The sequence below is a fragment of the Cricetulus griseus genome, chromosome 7 (assembly GCF_003668045.3).
Source record: "Cricetulus griseus strain 17A/GY chromosome 7, alternate assembly CriGri-PICRH-1.0, whole genome shotgun sequence".
Taxonomy (NCBI): Eukaryota; Metazoa; Chordata; class Mammalia; order Rodentia; family Cricetidae; genus Cricetulus; species Cricetulus griseus.
In genome coordinates, this window is record NC_048600.1 from 120,142,067 (window position 1) to 120,161,025 (window position 18,959).

General features: G+C 41.6%; 1 protein-coding gene across 1 annotated transcript; it reads right to left on the reverse strand.

Moving 5' to 3' along the window:
* Window positions 1–868: 868 nt before the first annotated feature.
* On the reverse strand, window positions 869–18,694 carry Nol11 (nucleolar protein 11; the record flags this gene model as incomplete). The annotated part of the gene is given in 17 exon segments (XM_027425855.2): window positions 869–1,507; window positions 1,949–2,056; window positions 5,536–5,628; window positions 6,116–6,194; window positions 7,602–7,853; window positions 8,001–8,126; window positions 8,690–8,871; window positions 9,408–9,482; window positions 11,210–11,295; window positions 11,806–11,929; window positions 13,626–13,702; window positions 14,432–14,620; window positions 15,201–15,345; window positions 16,139–16,196; window positions 17,370–17,518; window positions 18,412–18,468; window positions 18,581–18,694. Coding segments are annotated over 17 exon segments (2,031 nt in total), but the record flags the coding sequence as incomplete, so codon positions are not given.
* Between the last annotated feature and the right edge of the window lie 265 nt (window positions 18,695–18,959).

Consider the following 18,959-nt stretch of genomic DNA (forward strand, 5'->3'; position numbering starts at 1 on the left):
GTCTGTGCTAGGAAGCTGTAGCTGTCAGCCTGGCAGAACCTACAGTCCTCTCAGAGGAAGGATTGGTGAGCCTAGGAACTCCATAATATGAATTATATAAATTAGGGTCGGCCTGCAGGCACATGTGGGGGGGGGTGGGAGGGTGCTGTCCTGATGCAGGAAGGACCAGCTCACCAGGCATGCTACCATGCCCAAGGCAGGTAGTCCTGGCCTAAACTCATGAGCCAGCATGAATCCCTGTCTAGACTTTCCTCAGTGACAGACTGTCACCTGTAAGATTAAGTTCTTTCCTTCCCCAGTTGCTTTTAGTCAGAATGTCTTTTTTCTTTAATAGTTTACTTTTACATTTCACAATTCTGTCTGTATGTGTTTGCACTTTTACTGCAGTGTCCATAGAGGTGAGCAGAGGGCATGCCTGAGGTGGTTGCTAGGCACTAAACTCTTTTTGTTGTTGATTTTTTTGAGTCAGGGTTTCTCTGTGTAGATTTGTAGACAAGGCTGGCCTTGAACTCAGAGAGATCCACCCGACTCTGCCTCTCGAGTGCTGGTATTAAAGGCGTGCGCCACCAATGCTCAGCCAGTAGGACTGTTTTTTAGGAGACAATTTCATTATTTGGGACTAAGATTTTTACCATTATCCTTTTTACCATTATCCATACAGCTCATCTGAGACATCACACTGCAAGAGGGACTCTCTCAACCATGAGCAGAGAGGAGGGATAGCAGTAAGTGAAGGATGAAGAAATGGCAGGAGGCAGCAAGCACCACGCTGGCTGGGAGTCCCAAGTGCTCCATGTGGCACAGTCTCTGAGGCCACAGATACAGAGGAACTGGACAAATTCTGACGGAGAAATACACTCTCTCTGAGTTGATTCTTCAGAGATGGTTTGTTTCTTTTATTAAAAGAAAAACTTTTCAAAATGTATGGTAAGAAATTAGACTTTTATCAGTACACAAATAAGTTTACTTAAAATCAGCTCAATCCCATATTTTAAAACCTTTCACCTCCTTCCAGTGATGCCTGCAACCTGGAGTCTGTCTGTCTGTAGCACTCAGAGGAGCGGTGATGTGATGGCTCAGGACTCACACTTCTCTTCAGACACCAAGGGATGGATGAAAGCATACTCTCTTCCCTGGACGAACAGGCGGACTCACATAAAGAATTCCATCAAGCGGGGCATAGTGGCCACACCTTTAATCCCAGCACTCTGGGAGGTATAGGCAGGCGGATCTCTGTGAGTTTCAGGCCAGCCTGGTCTACATATCCAGTTCCAGGACAAGGCTACATAGAGAGACACTGTCTCAAGAAAACAAAAATGAAAACCAATAAAAAAAAAAAAAAAAAAAAGAGAGAATTCCATAAAATGTCCACGAAGGAAAACTCCTGTTTTCAGAAGAGTTCCAGCACTTCAATGGAGTACAGTCCTCTACCGCTCTTGTCCTGATTCAATTTCTGTAGCTCCCGAAAACTTACTTCAATCTTGTTGAGCTCGGAATAGACAGAAATCTGAAGAAGAAAAAGACCCAGAGTAACTTTACCGTAACTCCACATACAACATACCCTCTTCCATCCCTACCAATGGCTTTTGCAGGGACATTTCTGTCTTATGGACTGGGATGAATCAACAGCCTCAAGTATGCATCGCTCCCTCTGCCATGCGATGACTGAATCCCACCTCTTTGTAACCACATTTTAAGGATAAGGTTTATGGATTATACTTACTTCCAATTAGTTTTTTTCTTTTCTTTTTTTTTGAAACAAGGTGTTACTTGAGACAATCACTACCCCTGGCCCTGCAGGGCTGGAGAGAGAACACTCGAAAGCAATGCTCTGACCAACACATTTATGCTCTGGCATACATATGCTTTGGCATACATGCACCCACCCCAACACATCACCCCACTCAGAATAAAATAATTAACCTAAAAGAATTAAATAACCACAAACCTGGGATTTCACAAATTTGTAAAGATTAAGCAAAAGTCTTTTTGCTTCTGGTATCATTAAGACGACAGTAAAATTAGCATCTAGAAGTAGGCATATCCAATCCATAATCTGGAGATAAATAAAAAAAGGTTAATACATTAATTCAAGTCCACCATGGTAAAGGAAAAACATGTTTTGTTTTGCTTTGGTTTTTTTTTGGGACAGGATTCCTCTGTGTAACAGCCTGGATGTCCTGTAACTTGTTTTGTGGACCAAGTTGGCCTCTAGCTCACAGAGATCAGCCTGCCTCTGCCTCCCAAGTAGTGGGACTAAAGGAGTACAACACCACTGCCCAGCTTGTTTTATTTTTTAATTAATTTATTTATTACGCATTCAGTGTTCTGCCTAGAAGAGAGCACTAGATCTCTTTACAGATGGTTGTGAGCCACCATGAGGAATTGAACTCAGGACCTCTGGAAGAGCAGCCAGTGCTCTTAACTGCTGAGCCATGTCTCCTGAAAAGATTTCACTATGTAGCCCAGGCTGTCCTGGAATTCACTATGTAGACCAGAGATCTGCCTGACTCTACCTCCTCAATGTGCTGGGAATAAAAGCACGCACCATTACCCTGGCTAGAAAAACAAAGCCTTATGAAAGCCTAAAGATCCAGTTTAGAGATGCAGGAATTCTAAGAAGCATAATGTTTTCTTCCTGCGTTTACTTTGTAAGGATAACATCAGTCAGTGGTAGGTAAGTCAGATGGGATCTAAAGCAGCAGTCAGCACTAGCCATCTGATGTAGAAGGCTTGCTGTGTGCTGTGGTGTCTCCCATCTGTAATCTGAGCACTTTGGAAGTGGAAGCAAGACGACTGATGTGAGTTCCAGGCCAGCCTGGGCTACAGTGAGACCTTTTCACAAAATAAAAAACAAAACACTTTCTTTTAAATAATTATCTGTAGTTACAAGAAAGAACCCACTTGTCTTTACCCTGACAGATACATCACAGTGAATATAATGCAAATAAAATACATATTTACAAAAGTATGCCTCACTCTCTACACTGCCAAATGTTCTATGAAATATGCAAATATGAAAAGACATTAAGAAATTGGTTTCTACTGGTAAAGGGAGAATTATTTCTATGAAACTCCCTGCACCAAAACAGATTCCAGCACCTGAGAATTCAAAGCCAGTGTGAGCTCTAGAGTAAGAGTGTGCCTCCAAAGAACAAAACAAACCAAGTAAACAAATAAATATACAATCTATGAGTCAATAATTTAAGAAGAGAAGATAAGCAATGAAAGTATCTAGGGAAAAAAAGATGGTTATTTTTATAATCTTGGAGGGAAGAGTCCAGTGCATCTTACAGCATAAAAATTAAAATTAGCCTAGAAAAATTATACTGAAGTGACGATGAGGCCACATGAGGTACCACCCTCCCCGAGGGACTGGACTACTGACGATTCCGTTGTTGGTGAAGGGTGTCTATTTATCCAGTGGTATAGCTATTGGACACCCTCCAGCCATGCTCAGGAAGGAGCCCCAATCACATGGGTCACACACAGACATGAAATCATGTGAAGGGCGTATCTCAGGAATAAAGAGCTTCATCAGAAGAGGGAGAAGAGAGGTAACAGGGAGAAAAAGACTGAAGTCACTGTATAAGTAACAATGAAACTGTCAAAGAATAAGAGCTACATAGAGAAACCCTGTCTCGAAAATCCAGAAAAACACCAAACAAAATCAAACCAAACCAAACCAAAAACAAAACAAAACAACCCAACCCACTAAAAAAGTAACAAGACAGGGGGCTGGAGAGATGGCTCAGAGGTTAAGAGCACCGACTGCTCTTCCAGAGGTCCTGAGTTCAATTCCCAGCAACCACATGGTGGCTCACAACCATCCGTTATGAGATCTGGTGCCCTCTTCTGGTATGCAGATATAAATGGAAGCAGAATGTTGTATACATAATAAATAAAATCTTAAAAAAAAAAAAGTAACAAGACAAATGATAGAAATTTTAACTCAATACACAAAAGAACTGTTTATAAACACCTCCCTGCCCAAACAGGAAATACAACAGAAAGATGGATAAAGAACCTGAGTAAATACCTCACAAAAGGAATAAAGACTATTGCCCCCTCTATTATCAAAGAAACTCAAGGCAATCCACAGCAACACTGTTCCCTACCTGATTAGCTAGACTGACAAGGTTGACAATAATAGCAGGTGTGGGCAGAGGGTGGGGAACGAAGGCCCCAACTTCAGGAGTAGCCCTGTCACAACTCTTTGGAAAGGTAATCTGGCATTCTGAAAACTGAAAACACATGCCTGTTTCCCTCAGTGTTTCTCTGGTGGGAATAAACCCACTAGGGTATCCACGTGAAGATTAGAACTCAAAGCTACTTTATGTTGTAAAATCTGTAAGTAACGCATCAAGAGGGGATGAGGAAAGATGGAAGTACCAGGCCAGAGCATGTCTACAACATGGTACTGAGACAAAGAATCAACTTGCAGAACGTCACACACTAAAGGTCCTGTGTCACAAAGACAAAAATCAAAGATACGTAAGCTTGTGTTTAAAATCAGTATATATTTATATATATTTATTGTTTGTTTTTCAAGACAGGATTTCTCTGTGTAGCTTTTGGAGCCTGTCCTAGATAGCACCTTGCTCTGTAGACCAGGCTGGTCTTGAACTCACAGATCCATCTGCCTTGATCTCCTGAGTGCTGGGATTAAAGGCGTGCGCCACTGCCAGGCTAGAATCAATATTTCTAGACACAAAAAAAACTTCTCTGAGTTTTTTGTTCATTGTTTTTGAGACAGGTTTCTCTGTATAGTCCTGGCTGTGCTGGAGCTCACAATATAGAACAGGCAGGCTGGCTTCGAACTCAAGAGATCTGCCTGCCTCTGCCTCCCAAGTGCTGGGATTAAAGGTGTGTGACACCACTGCCCAGCTCCACAATAGGAACTTTTGTTTTGTTTTGTTTGTTTTTGGTTTTTTGAGACAGGGTTTCTCTGTGGTTTTGGAGGCTGTCCTGGCTGTACTCTTGTTGCCAGGCTGGTCTCGAACTCACAGAGATCGGCCTGCCTCTGCCTACCAAGTGCTGGGATTAAAGGTGTGTGCCACCACCAACCAGCCACAAGAGAAACTTTTAATGTTGGTTATCTCTAAGAGGGGCTGGAGGAGCAGAGGTGCAAAGTTTACCTTTTTTTCTTTCTTAATTTTTGAGGCAAGGTCTCACTATGAGAACTCATTATGTAGAGCAGACTAGTCTTGAACTTATAGAGATCCACCTGCCCTTGACTTTGAGTATTAGGATATAAGGCTTGTACTACCACATCTGGGCCCGAAGTTTATTTTGTAACCTTTTTGATACTACAGAAACTTTCCCCTACAGAGATGACTTTGGGATTCTATAATCTGGAACTATGAATCTAGAGATCCATCTATTGAACAGAGAAGCCCCCTCTCTCCAATCCAGCCACATGCACAAGGGAGGAGGTGGTACCATCCCATCTTGGCCAACAGGGACAAATCACTTATGGAACTCCAAGGCTGACACTGCACGAAGCTTTCTGTACAACGGCAAAAGTTATCCTACCTGGCTCAAAGTTGGAGGGCTTATTCCAGGAAGAGTCATGGTAGCATTGCCACTACACTTCAGGTAAAGGAAATACAAGTACTGGAGAAATAGCTGTGGGAGAGAAAACAGGAGCACAATTACCATTCCAATAGAAAAACATTCTCTACAAATAAACCCAAGATAGTAGAAAAAATTTACAAAGCTGTTCAAGTAAATTATACAGCAAACAAATGTGACAGGTGTCTGGGGACACAATGAGTAAAATAGGGTCCCTGTCACCACTAAGAAGCTCTTTAGTTATGACAGGAGGGTAATGAGCTCAGGTCAGTATAAACAACAGGCAAGAAAGGAGGATTTTTCTCTTTTCTTTTGAGTGTTTCTTCAGTGACACTCTAAGGTGTTAACATGGTTTCTAGCATGACAGAATGAACATTGGTCTCTCACCCCCAAATCACCCTGGTTTCCTGAGCAATTCTCATGTGTGAACTTCTCTCTTACGCGCATGAAAGTAACCCAGTGTTAGAATGACCAGTTGCTCAGAATTAAGCAGCACAACTTAGATCAGAAGTAAAACACACATGATGTGCAGAGCACTTACTGTGATGTGCTTTGCGGGGATGTCCTTCAGGTGTGGCAGGAGGAAGGCCTCACTGTACGCTGAGTGGAGAACTGCATTTCTACTCAGGACTAAAGGAAAATCTTCAACAAAGGCAATGTGGCACCACTATAAACACGAGTCATTCCCTTCCTGGTTTACAAGAGGTCTAATCAACAACACTCTCCTATTGTCAGAGATTGGGGACACCACTCATTTGTAAACAACGTTTTTTAAAGAACCTATGGAGCTCGTACATTACCACAGGTTCGTTCGTGTGTGTGTGTGTGTGTGTGTGTGTGTGTGTGTGTGTGTGTGTGTGTGTGTGTGTGTGTGTGGTTGGTTTCAAGACAGGGTTTCCCTGTGTAACAGTCCTGGTTCTCCTGGAACTCATTTTGTAGTTCAGGCTGGCCTCGAATTCACACAGATCCACCTGTCTCTTCCTCCTGAGTGCCGGGACTAAAGACACCACTTGCCAGGCACCTCCTTTTTTGGGATACAAAATCTTACTCTAGTCCAAACTGGCCTTGAACTCTCAGCAATCCTTCTGCTTCAGTTTCTCAAGGGTTGGGTTTACAGATGTGAGGTCTGGTATTGCTTCTTCTTTTATATATTTAATGATTTGTTTTTATTTTATGTGCGTGGTGTAGTGTTCTGCCTGCATGTCTGTCTGTGTGAGGTGTCAGATCCCCTGGAACTGGATGGAGTTAGTTATGAGCCACTATGTGGGTGCTGGGAATTGAACCCCCCGGTCCTCTGCAAGAGCAGCCAGCGCTTTTAACTGCTGAGCCATCTCTCCAGCTCCTAGTATTACAGCTTCTGAATTAATAAAATGGGAGAAAAAAAAGAAAGTAAGAAAGGAAGGAAGGAAGAAAAAACAGGCCAAGCAAGACACGAGAGCAAGTACCTGCAATCTTGGCACTCCAGAAGTGGAGACAGGAGGATGCCGAGGCCCAAATGACAAAATCAGGTTATCAATGGGTATCTCTGAGTTTTTGACAAGTGTGCATAAGACCATGGGAGCAACCCACCTCAACACCCCCCCCCCCCCCCGTGTGTGTGTGTGTGTGTGTGTGTGTGTGTGTGTGTGTGTGTCCCAGGGAGCGGCGGGGTGGCGCATGGGACAACGGGGGAGATGGGACGGGATGATGACAACGACATGGGATGACCTGACACACTTAATAAATTAGTTTAAAGCAGCATCAAATATAATCCATTTCAAGCACACACTGAAAAAACTAGGGGAAAAAAATTGAATCATAGCTGGGCGTTGGTGGCGCACGCCTTTAATCCCAGCATTTGGGAGACAGAGGCAGGCGGATCTCTGTGAGTTCCAGGCCAGCCTGGTCTCCAGAGCGAGTGCCAGGACAGGCTCCAAAGCCACACAGAGAAACCCTGTCTCAAAAAAAAAAAATTGAATCATGCCTTACGTTACTGCTTGACATACCCCTAATGAACACAGTGCAACGGAAACCATCTGGAAGGATACAGCAGAGCCGCTCGCTTTGGTGCCACAGGACATGAGGTCACAGGGAAAGAGATGGTCTCCTTTGCTGCATCTCCAGGCTTTTTACTTAATTGCTGATCATCTTTACTGCAGCTATTGTCTTCCGGACTGAAGCCATTTTGAACAATTTCAGTTTGTTCTTTTATTTCCTTTTTCTCATCTTGTATGGTATCACTATAATCAAAAACTGACTCCATATTGATATTAATGTCTTGAAGACAGTCATCACCAATGCTACGATGTTAATTGAAACAAGAGGTTAATTCTTCTCACTATATGAACCTCTGAGAGTTCATTGTCTAAGCATTCAACATTTTAGAAGTCAAATAAATCACAGATTTAAATGATGTCAAGGGAATGAGAGCACAGGTTCTAATTTACCTTAAGAAAAGTTTTAAGCAAGCACAGGTGGTTGACTCAGGAATGTCAGGGAACTGCTGCAGACACAGCTGTAACATCTGCACATCTGTGTGCTCTAGGGCAATCTCCATCAAGCCAGGGCACAAGCTGAGAACAAAAATAATACAATTATTTTTACTATTAATTACTATGAAAACCAAAACCAACTAAAAAAAAATATATATATATACACACACCCCCCAAAACTAAATAAACAAACAAAACTAATTCATGAGTGGTTTGTCTACATGTAAGTCTGTGTACCACATGTGTGCCTGCTGTCTTATGAAAGTCAGAAGAGAGCATTGGCTCCGTAATACTGTATTCAATTATAGATTGTATAATTGTATAATATAATTATAGATTGTATACAGTATAGATGATTGAGCCACAAAGTGGGTTCTGGAAAAATAAACCCAGGTCCTTTTCAAGAAGAGCAAATGCTTTTCACTGCTAAGCCATCTTTAAAAAAGGTGGGGGAGGGAGCTGGGTATGTAGTTCAGGCTGGCTCTAGAGTAATGCTGGGTGGCTTCCTCCATTGCCCTTCACCCTGTAACAAATAGGGTCTCTAGTCCTGTCTTCGCCTCTCATGCACTAGAACTGAGGTGGGCTGCCACACCCCTCCACACTTTCAGGTGGTGCTGAGTATGAAGTTCGAGACACACATTTACCTGTAGGAAAGCACATGTGTTTGGATGAGCTGCGTCAGACAGTTCCGAGGATAAAACGATGGCTCTGCTTTACACCTTCCCAGAAGTCCTGCTACTACGTCTCCAATTACAGTATGAAAGTCAGGTGTTGACTTGGCCAAAAATTTACGTAGTTCTACTTCTATGTGTTTTTCCGAATCATTCTGAAAGGGCAAAATTAATGAATTTAGTCCAGTACAGTAAAAAATGTCATGCTGAACTAGAAAAAAAAAAAAAAAAACCAAGCAAAACAAACAACAACAACAAATTTGCAGAGGAGAAAAATCTAAGGATCCATAATCCAGATACTCAGAGACTGTGTTACAAACATAGGGTAAAGTCTGAGATACAGGAGGACAGCACCACATCACTAATTTTATCAGATGTTGTCAGTCAAACAAGGCAACATTTTGCACCAGCTCTGACAAAGGTAATACACAATACAAACGTTTGCTGTAGCCAACATTAAACATTAGGACATGTAGAATGGGAGTTGGAGAGATGGCCTGGGTTCAATTCCCACCACCTACATGGTAGCTTAACTGCCCAGGCACTCAGGTGATATACATTCATGAACATAAAATAAGTTTATGGATTGGGTTCTTTCCATCCTCCTTGGTCACCAGGCCTGTGAAACAAGTGCCTTCACCACTGAGCCATCTCACCAGCCAGACTTCCAGTTTCCTTTTTCAAAATTTACCTTTATTATTGATAAAAGTTGTTTGGATCCTGGAACTTCTGCCTGTAAATTTGTTTCACTTTTTTTTCTCCTTAGCTGTAAGTAAATAAATCCATTAGACTTTCAAAATAATACAAGACAATAAAAAGTTTAGATTAGCATACTTGGTATGATCATATACTTAAAAATACATATATTAAGGATTTAGTATAAATTTTTTTTTTCTTCCCGGACAGGGTTTTTCTGTGTAGCTTTGGAGACTATCCTGGAACTCACTCTGGAGACCAGGCTGGTCTCGAACTCACAGAGATCCGCCTGCCTCTGCCTCCCAAGTGCTGGGATTAAAGGCGTGCACCACCAATGCCCGACTAGTATAAAAAATTTTAATTTTTGACACAAGTCTCACTGTGTAATTCTGGGTATTCTGAAACTCACTATGTAGACAAGGCTGGCCTCAAACTCAAAGAGATATACCTGCCTCTGCCTCCTGAGTGCTGGGATTAAAGTTATGGAATACCATGCCCAGCTATTTTTATTTTTTTGTGCATGGGTGTCTTGCCTACATGTACGCATGTGTGGCATGTAAGTGTCTGATACCCATGGTGTCCAGAAGAGGAAGTTGGATACCCTGAACTATAGCTATAGATGTTTCTGAGCTGCCATGTGGATGCTAAGAACAAACTCTGGTACTTTATAAGAGCAGCCAGAACTCTTATTAACCATTAACTCACCTCTCCAGCTCCATGATTTTCTTTTTAAGTATAGGTCAGCTTGTGTTTCTGTGTAACTGTGTGTATGAGTGGAGGTGCTTAAGAAGGCTACAGAAGGCACTTGGTCACCCTGGAATTGGAGCTACAGGCAGCTGTGAGCTGTCTAAAATGAGTGGGGGGCCCAAACTTGGGTCCTTTGAAAGAGCTGCAAGCATTCATAACTGCTGAGCCATTTCTGATTTTAACTTTGGCTGGCCTGGAACTCACGATGTAGCCCAGCCTATCCTCAAACTTCCAATCCTCCCTATTCTAAGTGCTGAAATTAGAGGTATGAGCCACCATGTGAGTCCAGCTTTGGTCTTAGTTTTATTTATTTTTTTAACACTTAACCCTCTATACTCAGGAGGGTATTACTGCTACTTGCATACTGGTCTATTTCCTCCCTACTGGGGACTTAGTTTACTAAAAACACTTCTGTAACTATTAACACATCCTGGAGCTGGAGAGAGAGCTCAGTGTAACCACCGAGAACATTCGATGCTGCACTTGCAGAGCACCTGAGCTCGGTTCCCAGCACCCACATGATGGTTCAAACCACCTATAACTCCAGTTCTAGGGGCTCCGACTCTCTCCTCACCCTCAGCTGGCTCCTGCATGCATATACAGCACATACATACTTGAGCACAGAAACAAAAAATAAATATTGAAAAACAGTTAACTGGGCAATGGTGGTGCATCTTAATCCCAGCACTCGGGTGGCAGAGGCAGGTGGATTTCTGTGAGTTCAAGGCCAGCCTGGTCTACAAAGCAAGTGCCAGGACTACAAAGAAACCCTGTCTTGAAAAACCAATAACCAAAAAACCCAAACCAAACCAACAAAAGAATCCAAAACAAAAACCCAAACCCAACAACAAAATAACCCCACCAAAAACCAATTAACAGCTAGACTTACAAATATCAGTTTAGATAAAGGCTTTAAGGCTACAACGTTGAAGCCCTATTACTAAGATCAAGCTGTAAGAGGTACACAGACATGAAAGTTTAAGGTAGTGCCACCTTTTCCTGTTTATTCTTTTTATTTTCCCATTAACATTTCTCTTTGAACTTACTTACAGTTCTTGACTGCTCTGCACTGTAGGACCCAAGGTCATATCCTGAACACGTTTCCCAGTCTACAAAATGGGGCATGGAATGAGTGTCTATGGAAAGACAAAACATAAATTATTTGGACTATTCTGACCTAACATCAAATCAAAAAACAGTAACAAAAGAAATCCACTTATGCACAGTTTAAGAGACCTTCAAGGTAAATGGTGATGGTGCAGATCTTTAACACCAGCACGCAGGAGGTGGACCTATGAGTTTGAGGTCAGCCTGGTCTACAGAGCGAGTTCCAGGACAGCCAGAGCTACACAGAGAAACCGTGTCTAGAAAAACCCAAAGAAGGGCTGGAGATGGCTCAGTGGTTAAGAGCACTGTCTGCTCTTCCAGAGGTCCTGAGTTCAATTCCCAGCAACCACATGGTGGCTCACAACCATTTTGTAATGAGATCTGGTGCCCTCTTCTGGTGTGCAGACATACATGTAGGCAGAACACTATACATAATAAATAAATCTTAAAAAAACAAAACAAAACAAACCCAAAGAAAAGAAAGAAACCAGGAACTAATTGTCTTTGTTGATAAAAAAAAAAAGTAGAGAGATTCCAACCTGACTCTTGAGTATGCTTGAGCTTTCCAAGAGCGCCTGCCAGAGACGATACTTCACACTTGTATGGGATCACAGTTAGACATTTTCCATGTAGCATAAATAATATTTCTCCATGATACCAGAGCTAAAAAAAGTTTTAAAAAGCACATATATTCTCTGAGATCTGACTCTACAAAAGCCCGTAACTTATTTTATTAGTACCTATTCACTGTACCAAATGATGGATTTCATTATATTCCACCTACACTCAAAATTGTTTGCCCTTGACCCCCATTTACCATCCCACCCACTCCTGCTGCTAAGTCTCCTTCCATCGTCCCTGCTCCACTCTGTCTTATACACATTTAAGTCTACATTCAGCAATGAGAGGAAATTCTGATTTTTCAGAAATTTCTATCTACTTTTCCTACAAATGACATTTCATTTTTCTTAATGAACCAAGTTCCATAATGTAATATACAGCACACAGTCTTCATCCATTCAGCCACTGTTGGACACATAGGCTGATTCTTTTTGTTGTTGTTGTTGTTTTGGTTTGGAGGCTGTCTTGGAACTAGCCCTTGTAGACTAGGCTGGTCTCGAACTCACAGAGATCTGCCTGGCTTTGCCTCACAAGTGCTGGGATTAAAGGCGTGTGCCACCACTGTCCAGCTGCTTGTTGTTTTTTGAGACAGGATTTTTCTGTGTAGTTCTCTGGCTGTCCTGGAACTCCCTCTGTAGCACAGGCTGGCCTCAAACTCAGAGATCCACCTGCCTCTGCCTCTTAAGTGCTGAGATTAAACTGTCCTACAAAGCTTTAATTCTTTACATGGTTCCATGGTAACATTTACTATTTAAAGGCTAATTTATTAGGAATAATAATATTATAGGTTATAGTTTAACACACAAAAACAAAAAGCTAAAATGAAAGAGCTAAAAACAAACTCATTGCTCTCATCTGACCTCAAATTAGCTATAATTTAGTGCTTTGAAACTCATAAGCAGTCAGGAGTCATGATGCAGCACTTTAGTTCCAGCACTCAGGAGGCAGAGGCAGGCGGATCTCAGAGTTCAAGGCCAGCCTGGTCGACAGAGCAAGTTCTAGGACAGCCAGGACTACTCAGAGAAACCCTGTCTCAAAAAAGCCTAAGAAGGGAGCTGGAGAGATGGCTCAGAGGTTAAGAGCACTGGCTGCTCTTCCAGAGGTCCTGAGTTCAATTTCCAGCAACCACATGGTGGCTCACAACCATTTGTAGTGAGAGCTGGTGCCCTCTTATGGCCTGCAAGCATACGTGGAGGCAGAATGTTATATACATAATAAATAAAATCTTAAAAAAAAAAAAGCCAAAAAACCCCAACAAAACAAAATTAAAGTTATAACTATATAGAAACTGTTAAAATAAAAACCCAACCAAATATAATCTCTTAAGTAAAAAAATAAATTGTAAGCCAGGCAGTGGTGGTGCACACCCTTAATCCAAGCACCTGGGAGGCAGTGCTAAGGTTTACGAAATGAGTTCCATGATGGCCAGGAGTGTTATACAGAGAAACCCTGTCTTGAAAAACCAAAAAGTCAACAACAACAACAACAACAACAACAAAGCAAAAAGTAATTCTAATTCTAGTTTTCCTCAGAAGATACTTAATAGAAACCCAAATAATTAGCAGCATGCCGGTACACATTTATTACTCCAGTATTTAGGAGGCTACAGCAGGAGGATTCCAAATTTGAGGCCATCCTGGGATACATAGTAACTAACATCTTACAAAAGCAAAACCCAAAACCGAACAAAACACAGAAAACAAAACCAAAACCAACAAACAAAAACGATGAAACTTACTTGCCCACTGGTTCCTTGTGGCAGCTCTTTGGATGTCTGTAATGTTTGAAACTTTATGTTCCATACGGAGAGGCATTCTAGAATGTTAAGTTACAAAAGTTCAGAAACACATGATATCCTGTCATGAAGGATGCAGGCAGAGGTAAAACATGCTTGCTTTAGGTATAAATTGAGTGACTGCTACAGGAATCCAAACAAATGAGGCACAGGGTAGGTAGAAAGCAGAGTGGAGAAGCCCCAAGAAGGTCAAAACAGCAGATCTCAGTCTGTAATTAAAACATTCAAGAAAGAAAAGCCTAGGACCAGAAGACCTCACCACTGAATTCTACCAACTATAAATCAGTGCCAAACTCTCTTAGAATAGAGAATAATACTCACCTTCCATTAAGTATTATCTTGAGACCAAAATCAAAGCCAAGACATGCATGCACCATGCACTGATAGTACAAATAAATAAAACTTAGCAAAGCTGCAGGGTAAGAGTAACACATAGAACCAGTTGTGTTTCTACAGCCTAGAAAGAAAAACTCTAAAAAAAGAGAAACAACATTTACATCTAAAAGAATAATTGAACCAAGAAAGGAATGACTAAAGGTACAGTATAAACTACGACATACTGCTAGAAGAAATTAAGGAAGATGTAAATGGATGGAGTTCATGAATTGGAAGATGGCACTGGGCATGGTGGTACACCTGCAATCCCACTGCTTGGGAAGCTGGGATAGGAGGATCCTGAGATCAAGGCCAGCCTGAGCTACATAGTGAGATTCTGCTTAAAACAAAGAGATGATGGAGATTTCAGTTACCCTTAGAAGCTGGAAGCGGAGGTCCCAGGACTGCTACATGGTCTTGATCCAGGATGGTGAGCGCAGTACCATTTCTAGCAGCATCAGACACAACTGCCTTGAGCATCAATGCTCTAATTAACCTATGATTTTTTTCGGTGTCACTTGAATATATTGGTATCAAGGTTTCATATATACACCCATCAGAGCCTATTGGGAGCAAGTATTCGTTGTTTAGTAGTGGGAAAAGGACAGTTGTATCTACTGTAGTTAAATGTATTAGAGTGTTTATAAGACTACAAACCCATAAATAACCATAAATCAACCATAGAACTTGGAACAATCATAGCCCTCTATGCTTTCCCTCAACAAAATGAGAGCCAAGCAACATGCACAAAAGAACATACACTAAATAATGCCAAAGAAATGTGTGTGAGTGCAGGGGGAAAACACACTGGAGGTGTACCTCAACTGCTTAAAGTGTTTGCCTACTAGACACAAGGCCCAAGATTCAATCCCTTGTACCACAGAAAACCAGGCATGGTTTCACACACCTTTTTAATCCCAACACTTGGAAGGCGGAGGCAGGAGGACCAGCAGGATCATCCTAAGCTACATGTGACCTTTCTTTTATAGGTATTGTATTATTTGTTGTGTTTATGGTAAACCTAACAAAACGTCCCATGGAATGGCTGAGGAAGAAAACTGCATGCAGCAAGCTAAAGCATCTGTATTGTACACAACCCTCTAACAGCCTTCCATTTACCACCTGTTATTAAAGAAAACTCACTTAATGACACCAGGGAGATGAATTTTCCATCCACACGTGCAGTAAAATTTGGTTTAACACATTTTTCTTCTTTTCCAAGTAAGAGTGTGTATTTGCTTAAGCTGTGTGATTTGCATAATTGTACATAAGCAAAATAATCCCCATGCTGCAAGAAAAAAAAAATTGGTTTGTAAATATTCCCAGTTCAACTAACTACAGTTAAGTGTTACAACTAGAAGTTATTACTCCATCCTAATTACTTCAATAATTACTGAAAACCCACTTGCTCAGGCTGGGTGTGGTGGCACATACCTGTCATTACAGCACTTGGGAAGCAAAGACAAGCAAAATGCAGTAAGCTCCAGCCTAGCCTGGTCTACACAGTGAGCTCCAGGCTATTAAGGACCACAGAGATGCTATGATGGATAAGGAAGAGCTGTACCACTGAGCTGCATCCCCGACCCTTGTCTTCTGAGAAAGTTTCACTATGTAGACCAAGCTGACCTCAAACTCTTCATCCTCCTGCCTCAGGTGGATGCAGGTGAGTGCACTACCACTGCCCAGTTTCATATAGGGCTTTTATATCATAAAAATAAAGTAAATTAATATGCTAAAAAAGTTGGATTAATTTAGGCATAGAAATAGTTATAACCAGCACTTTAGTGGCCATTAAAAGAAATAACCTTCTAAGAGATATAATAAAATTGCATTTTAGTTTTTTTTTTTTTTCCTTTTGGTTTTTCTAGACAGGGTTTCTCTGTGGCTTTGGAGGCTGTCCTGGAACTAGCTCTTATAGACCAGGCTGGCCTTAAACTCACAGAGATCCGCCTGCCTCTGCCTCCCGAGTGCTGGGATTAAAGGCATGTGCCACCAACGCCCGGCACTGAATTTTAGTTTTGAAAATAACACAGGTGACTTTAAAAATGTCACAAAGAACAAAAATTGAAGATGTTACTTACTTTTTCAGTAATAAAAATTAAAACAGGTTGCTTGAATACCATGAAAAACTCTGACCACCTTTAAAAAAGAAAGAAAAATTAGAAAACACAAAATCAGTTGAGAAATGCTATTTGTCAATTAACTTAGGTAACTACTGTGGTGTTTTTGGAGCCAGGAAAACAGACAACCCCGTCTGTCAAATGCATCTTTGGAGATAGCACAGGTTGTTAAACTCCCAGACAATAATGAAAATTGTGAGGCCACAGGAGAGAGTCTGCAGTTCTTTCAGGACTTAGTTGAGTCCTCCACCCCTCTTTCATCAGATTTACTTTGGGGTCTAGAATCTCATCTGCCTTCTACAAGCAACAGAGAATGAACCACAGGGAAGTTAACAGACCATGACTTGCTGGCTTGTGGTAAAGTGGTGACTAGAACCCAAAGGTCACCAACTCCTGAATAGCTGCTCACACCTTAGAGGAATGCATGGGTCAGTCTAGGAACAAACTGTCCACTTGCTCACTTACCACAAGTCTTTGGTTTTAGAAATTTAGTTTCTACCAGGTAGACCCGGAGAGGCCACAAATAAAACGAACAGGGAATGTGATGAAGTACCAAGCATGGGAGAGATGGGAAGTTAAGGACTGTCCGGCCACCATGTGAATGAGCTATTTACCCAGCATTATTCCAGAGCCTGGAAAGCAGAGGCCTTAAGGCACCATCACCTCTGATGACCAACAATGGTGTCTCCTAAACGTCTTTTCTGCTTTTCTTTTTCTTTAGATTTACTTATTATGTTTACAGTGCTCTGCCTGCATCTTTAATCTCTTTAAGATGGTTTTGAGCCACCATGTGGTCGCTGGGATTTGAACCTGGGATTTCTGGAGGAGCAGCCAGTGCTTTTAACCTTCAAGCCATCTCTTCAACCCCATTTTGTTTTGTTTTTGAAGACAGGGTCTCACATGTAGCCCCTTCTGGCCTAGAACAAGCCTGGCCTCAAACTCAAGAGTTGTGACTGCCTGTCTCCCTAGTACTATACTCAGCAGTAAGTGGGACTTAATTAGGATAGTTTTGTCTTGGGATTCCAGGGATTAATGCTAGGCTTCGGAAATGCTAGGCAGGACTAAACCACTGAATTATACCACAGCCGTTTATGTTTCTAAGCAAAAACACCTTTAAACATAGTAAAGAATGTAGCAAAGTTCAGAGCACATTTCTACTGGTAAAAATTCATAGGCAAGTATTGGAACTTACTTGATCACTTCCTCATCAGGTATGACAGCTTCAATGGTCTGCTGAGGCTCTGCAAGCAAGGCCTCTAATCCACGAACAGCACCTCTTCGGAACAGCACCAGTGGTTCTGTCTTTTGTACTGAGTGGATCCTATGAACCTCGGCTGACAGCTGGAAAAATGTTCCAAGGATTTAGAAGGTGTCTAGTTATATTGTCCAGGCTGGTCTTGGACTCACGATTCTGCTTTAGCCTCTTAGTGAATTATATGATTTTACCAGCATGTACCATCACACCTCACCTAAAAGATATCGTAAGAGACTGATTTATGGTGGGCATAGTGGACCACACCTTCAATCCCAGCATGTTACAGGACAGTCAATATCAGAGAGAGAAAGAGAGAGAGAGACAGACAGATACAGACACAGACCACACCACACCACACAAGGCTGGCCTCAAACTCATAAGAGATCCACCTGCCTCTGTCTCCCGAGTGCTGGGATTAAAGGCGTGCACCACTGCCACTACCGCCACCACCCAGCCTGTAGTGTCCATTCTGTTTTAAACAAATTCACAGAAAAAATAAAAAACTTAATTCTTACAAGAAATATACTAAACATCCAAACTCCAAATTATTATTTTTTAAAACATTTAGGTATGTGTATGTGTGTGTACCATGTACATGCAGAAACTACAGAGGCCCAAAAGGCATCAAGGTTCTCTGGAGGTGGAGTTACAGATGGCTGAGAGCCATCATGTGGGTTCTGGGCACTGAACTCCTGTCCTCTGCAAGAGCAGCAAATGCTCTACTGCAGAGCCATCTCAATAGCTCCATTCATGAATTATTTAAATCATCAGTCTTTATGGAATAATAAAGCCTGCATTTTCTAACCTACTAATAAGTCAGCTATAATAATTGTCATAACCTATAAGAAAACAGATGGAAGGGAAAACTGACTATAATCATAGGCTCCTTTGCCCAGAGGCAACATGATAAATAACAAATGTGAGATTATGAGTTATTACATTCAACAATAATTAAATATTTCAGAAAATAAAGACTTACTGTAGCTTTAAATACTTTATCCAGGTTTACATCTTCATTATTCCATATTCTCAAAACCTTAAATCAAAGTGCACATTAGTTAGTACTCTATAGCCTATTTGCATGCAATGGACGGTCAATACATGCAACCTATATTATACGACACATATTAATATATTTTTAACCTTACCTTATGGTCATGTACCACAATATATTCTCCAGTTTGAAAGTTGCACACTGCTGGACAGGTTATAGTTTGACCTTGTTTCACTGACCAGCTGCCCAAGGGTTTCTGATCAGAAACCTGGTGAAAGAATACAAAATTCAAGACTTTAGCTTCAGACAATAGAGCAACTAGAAGGAAAAAACAAGAAGTCACTGAGTGGCAGCATTGAACATGATTTCTAATTTATAAAGTGCCTAGAATAGGGCTGGAGAGATGGCTCAGAGATTAGGAGCACAGGCTGCTCTTCCAGAGGACCCAAGTTCAATTCCCAGCTACCACATGATGGCTCACAACCATCTATAACATCTGGTGCCCTCTTCCTGTGTGTAGACATGCATGAGGC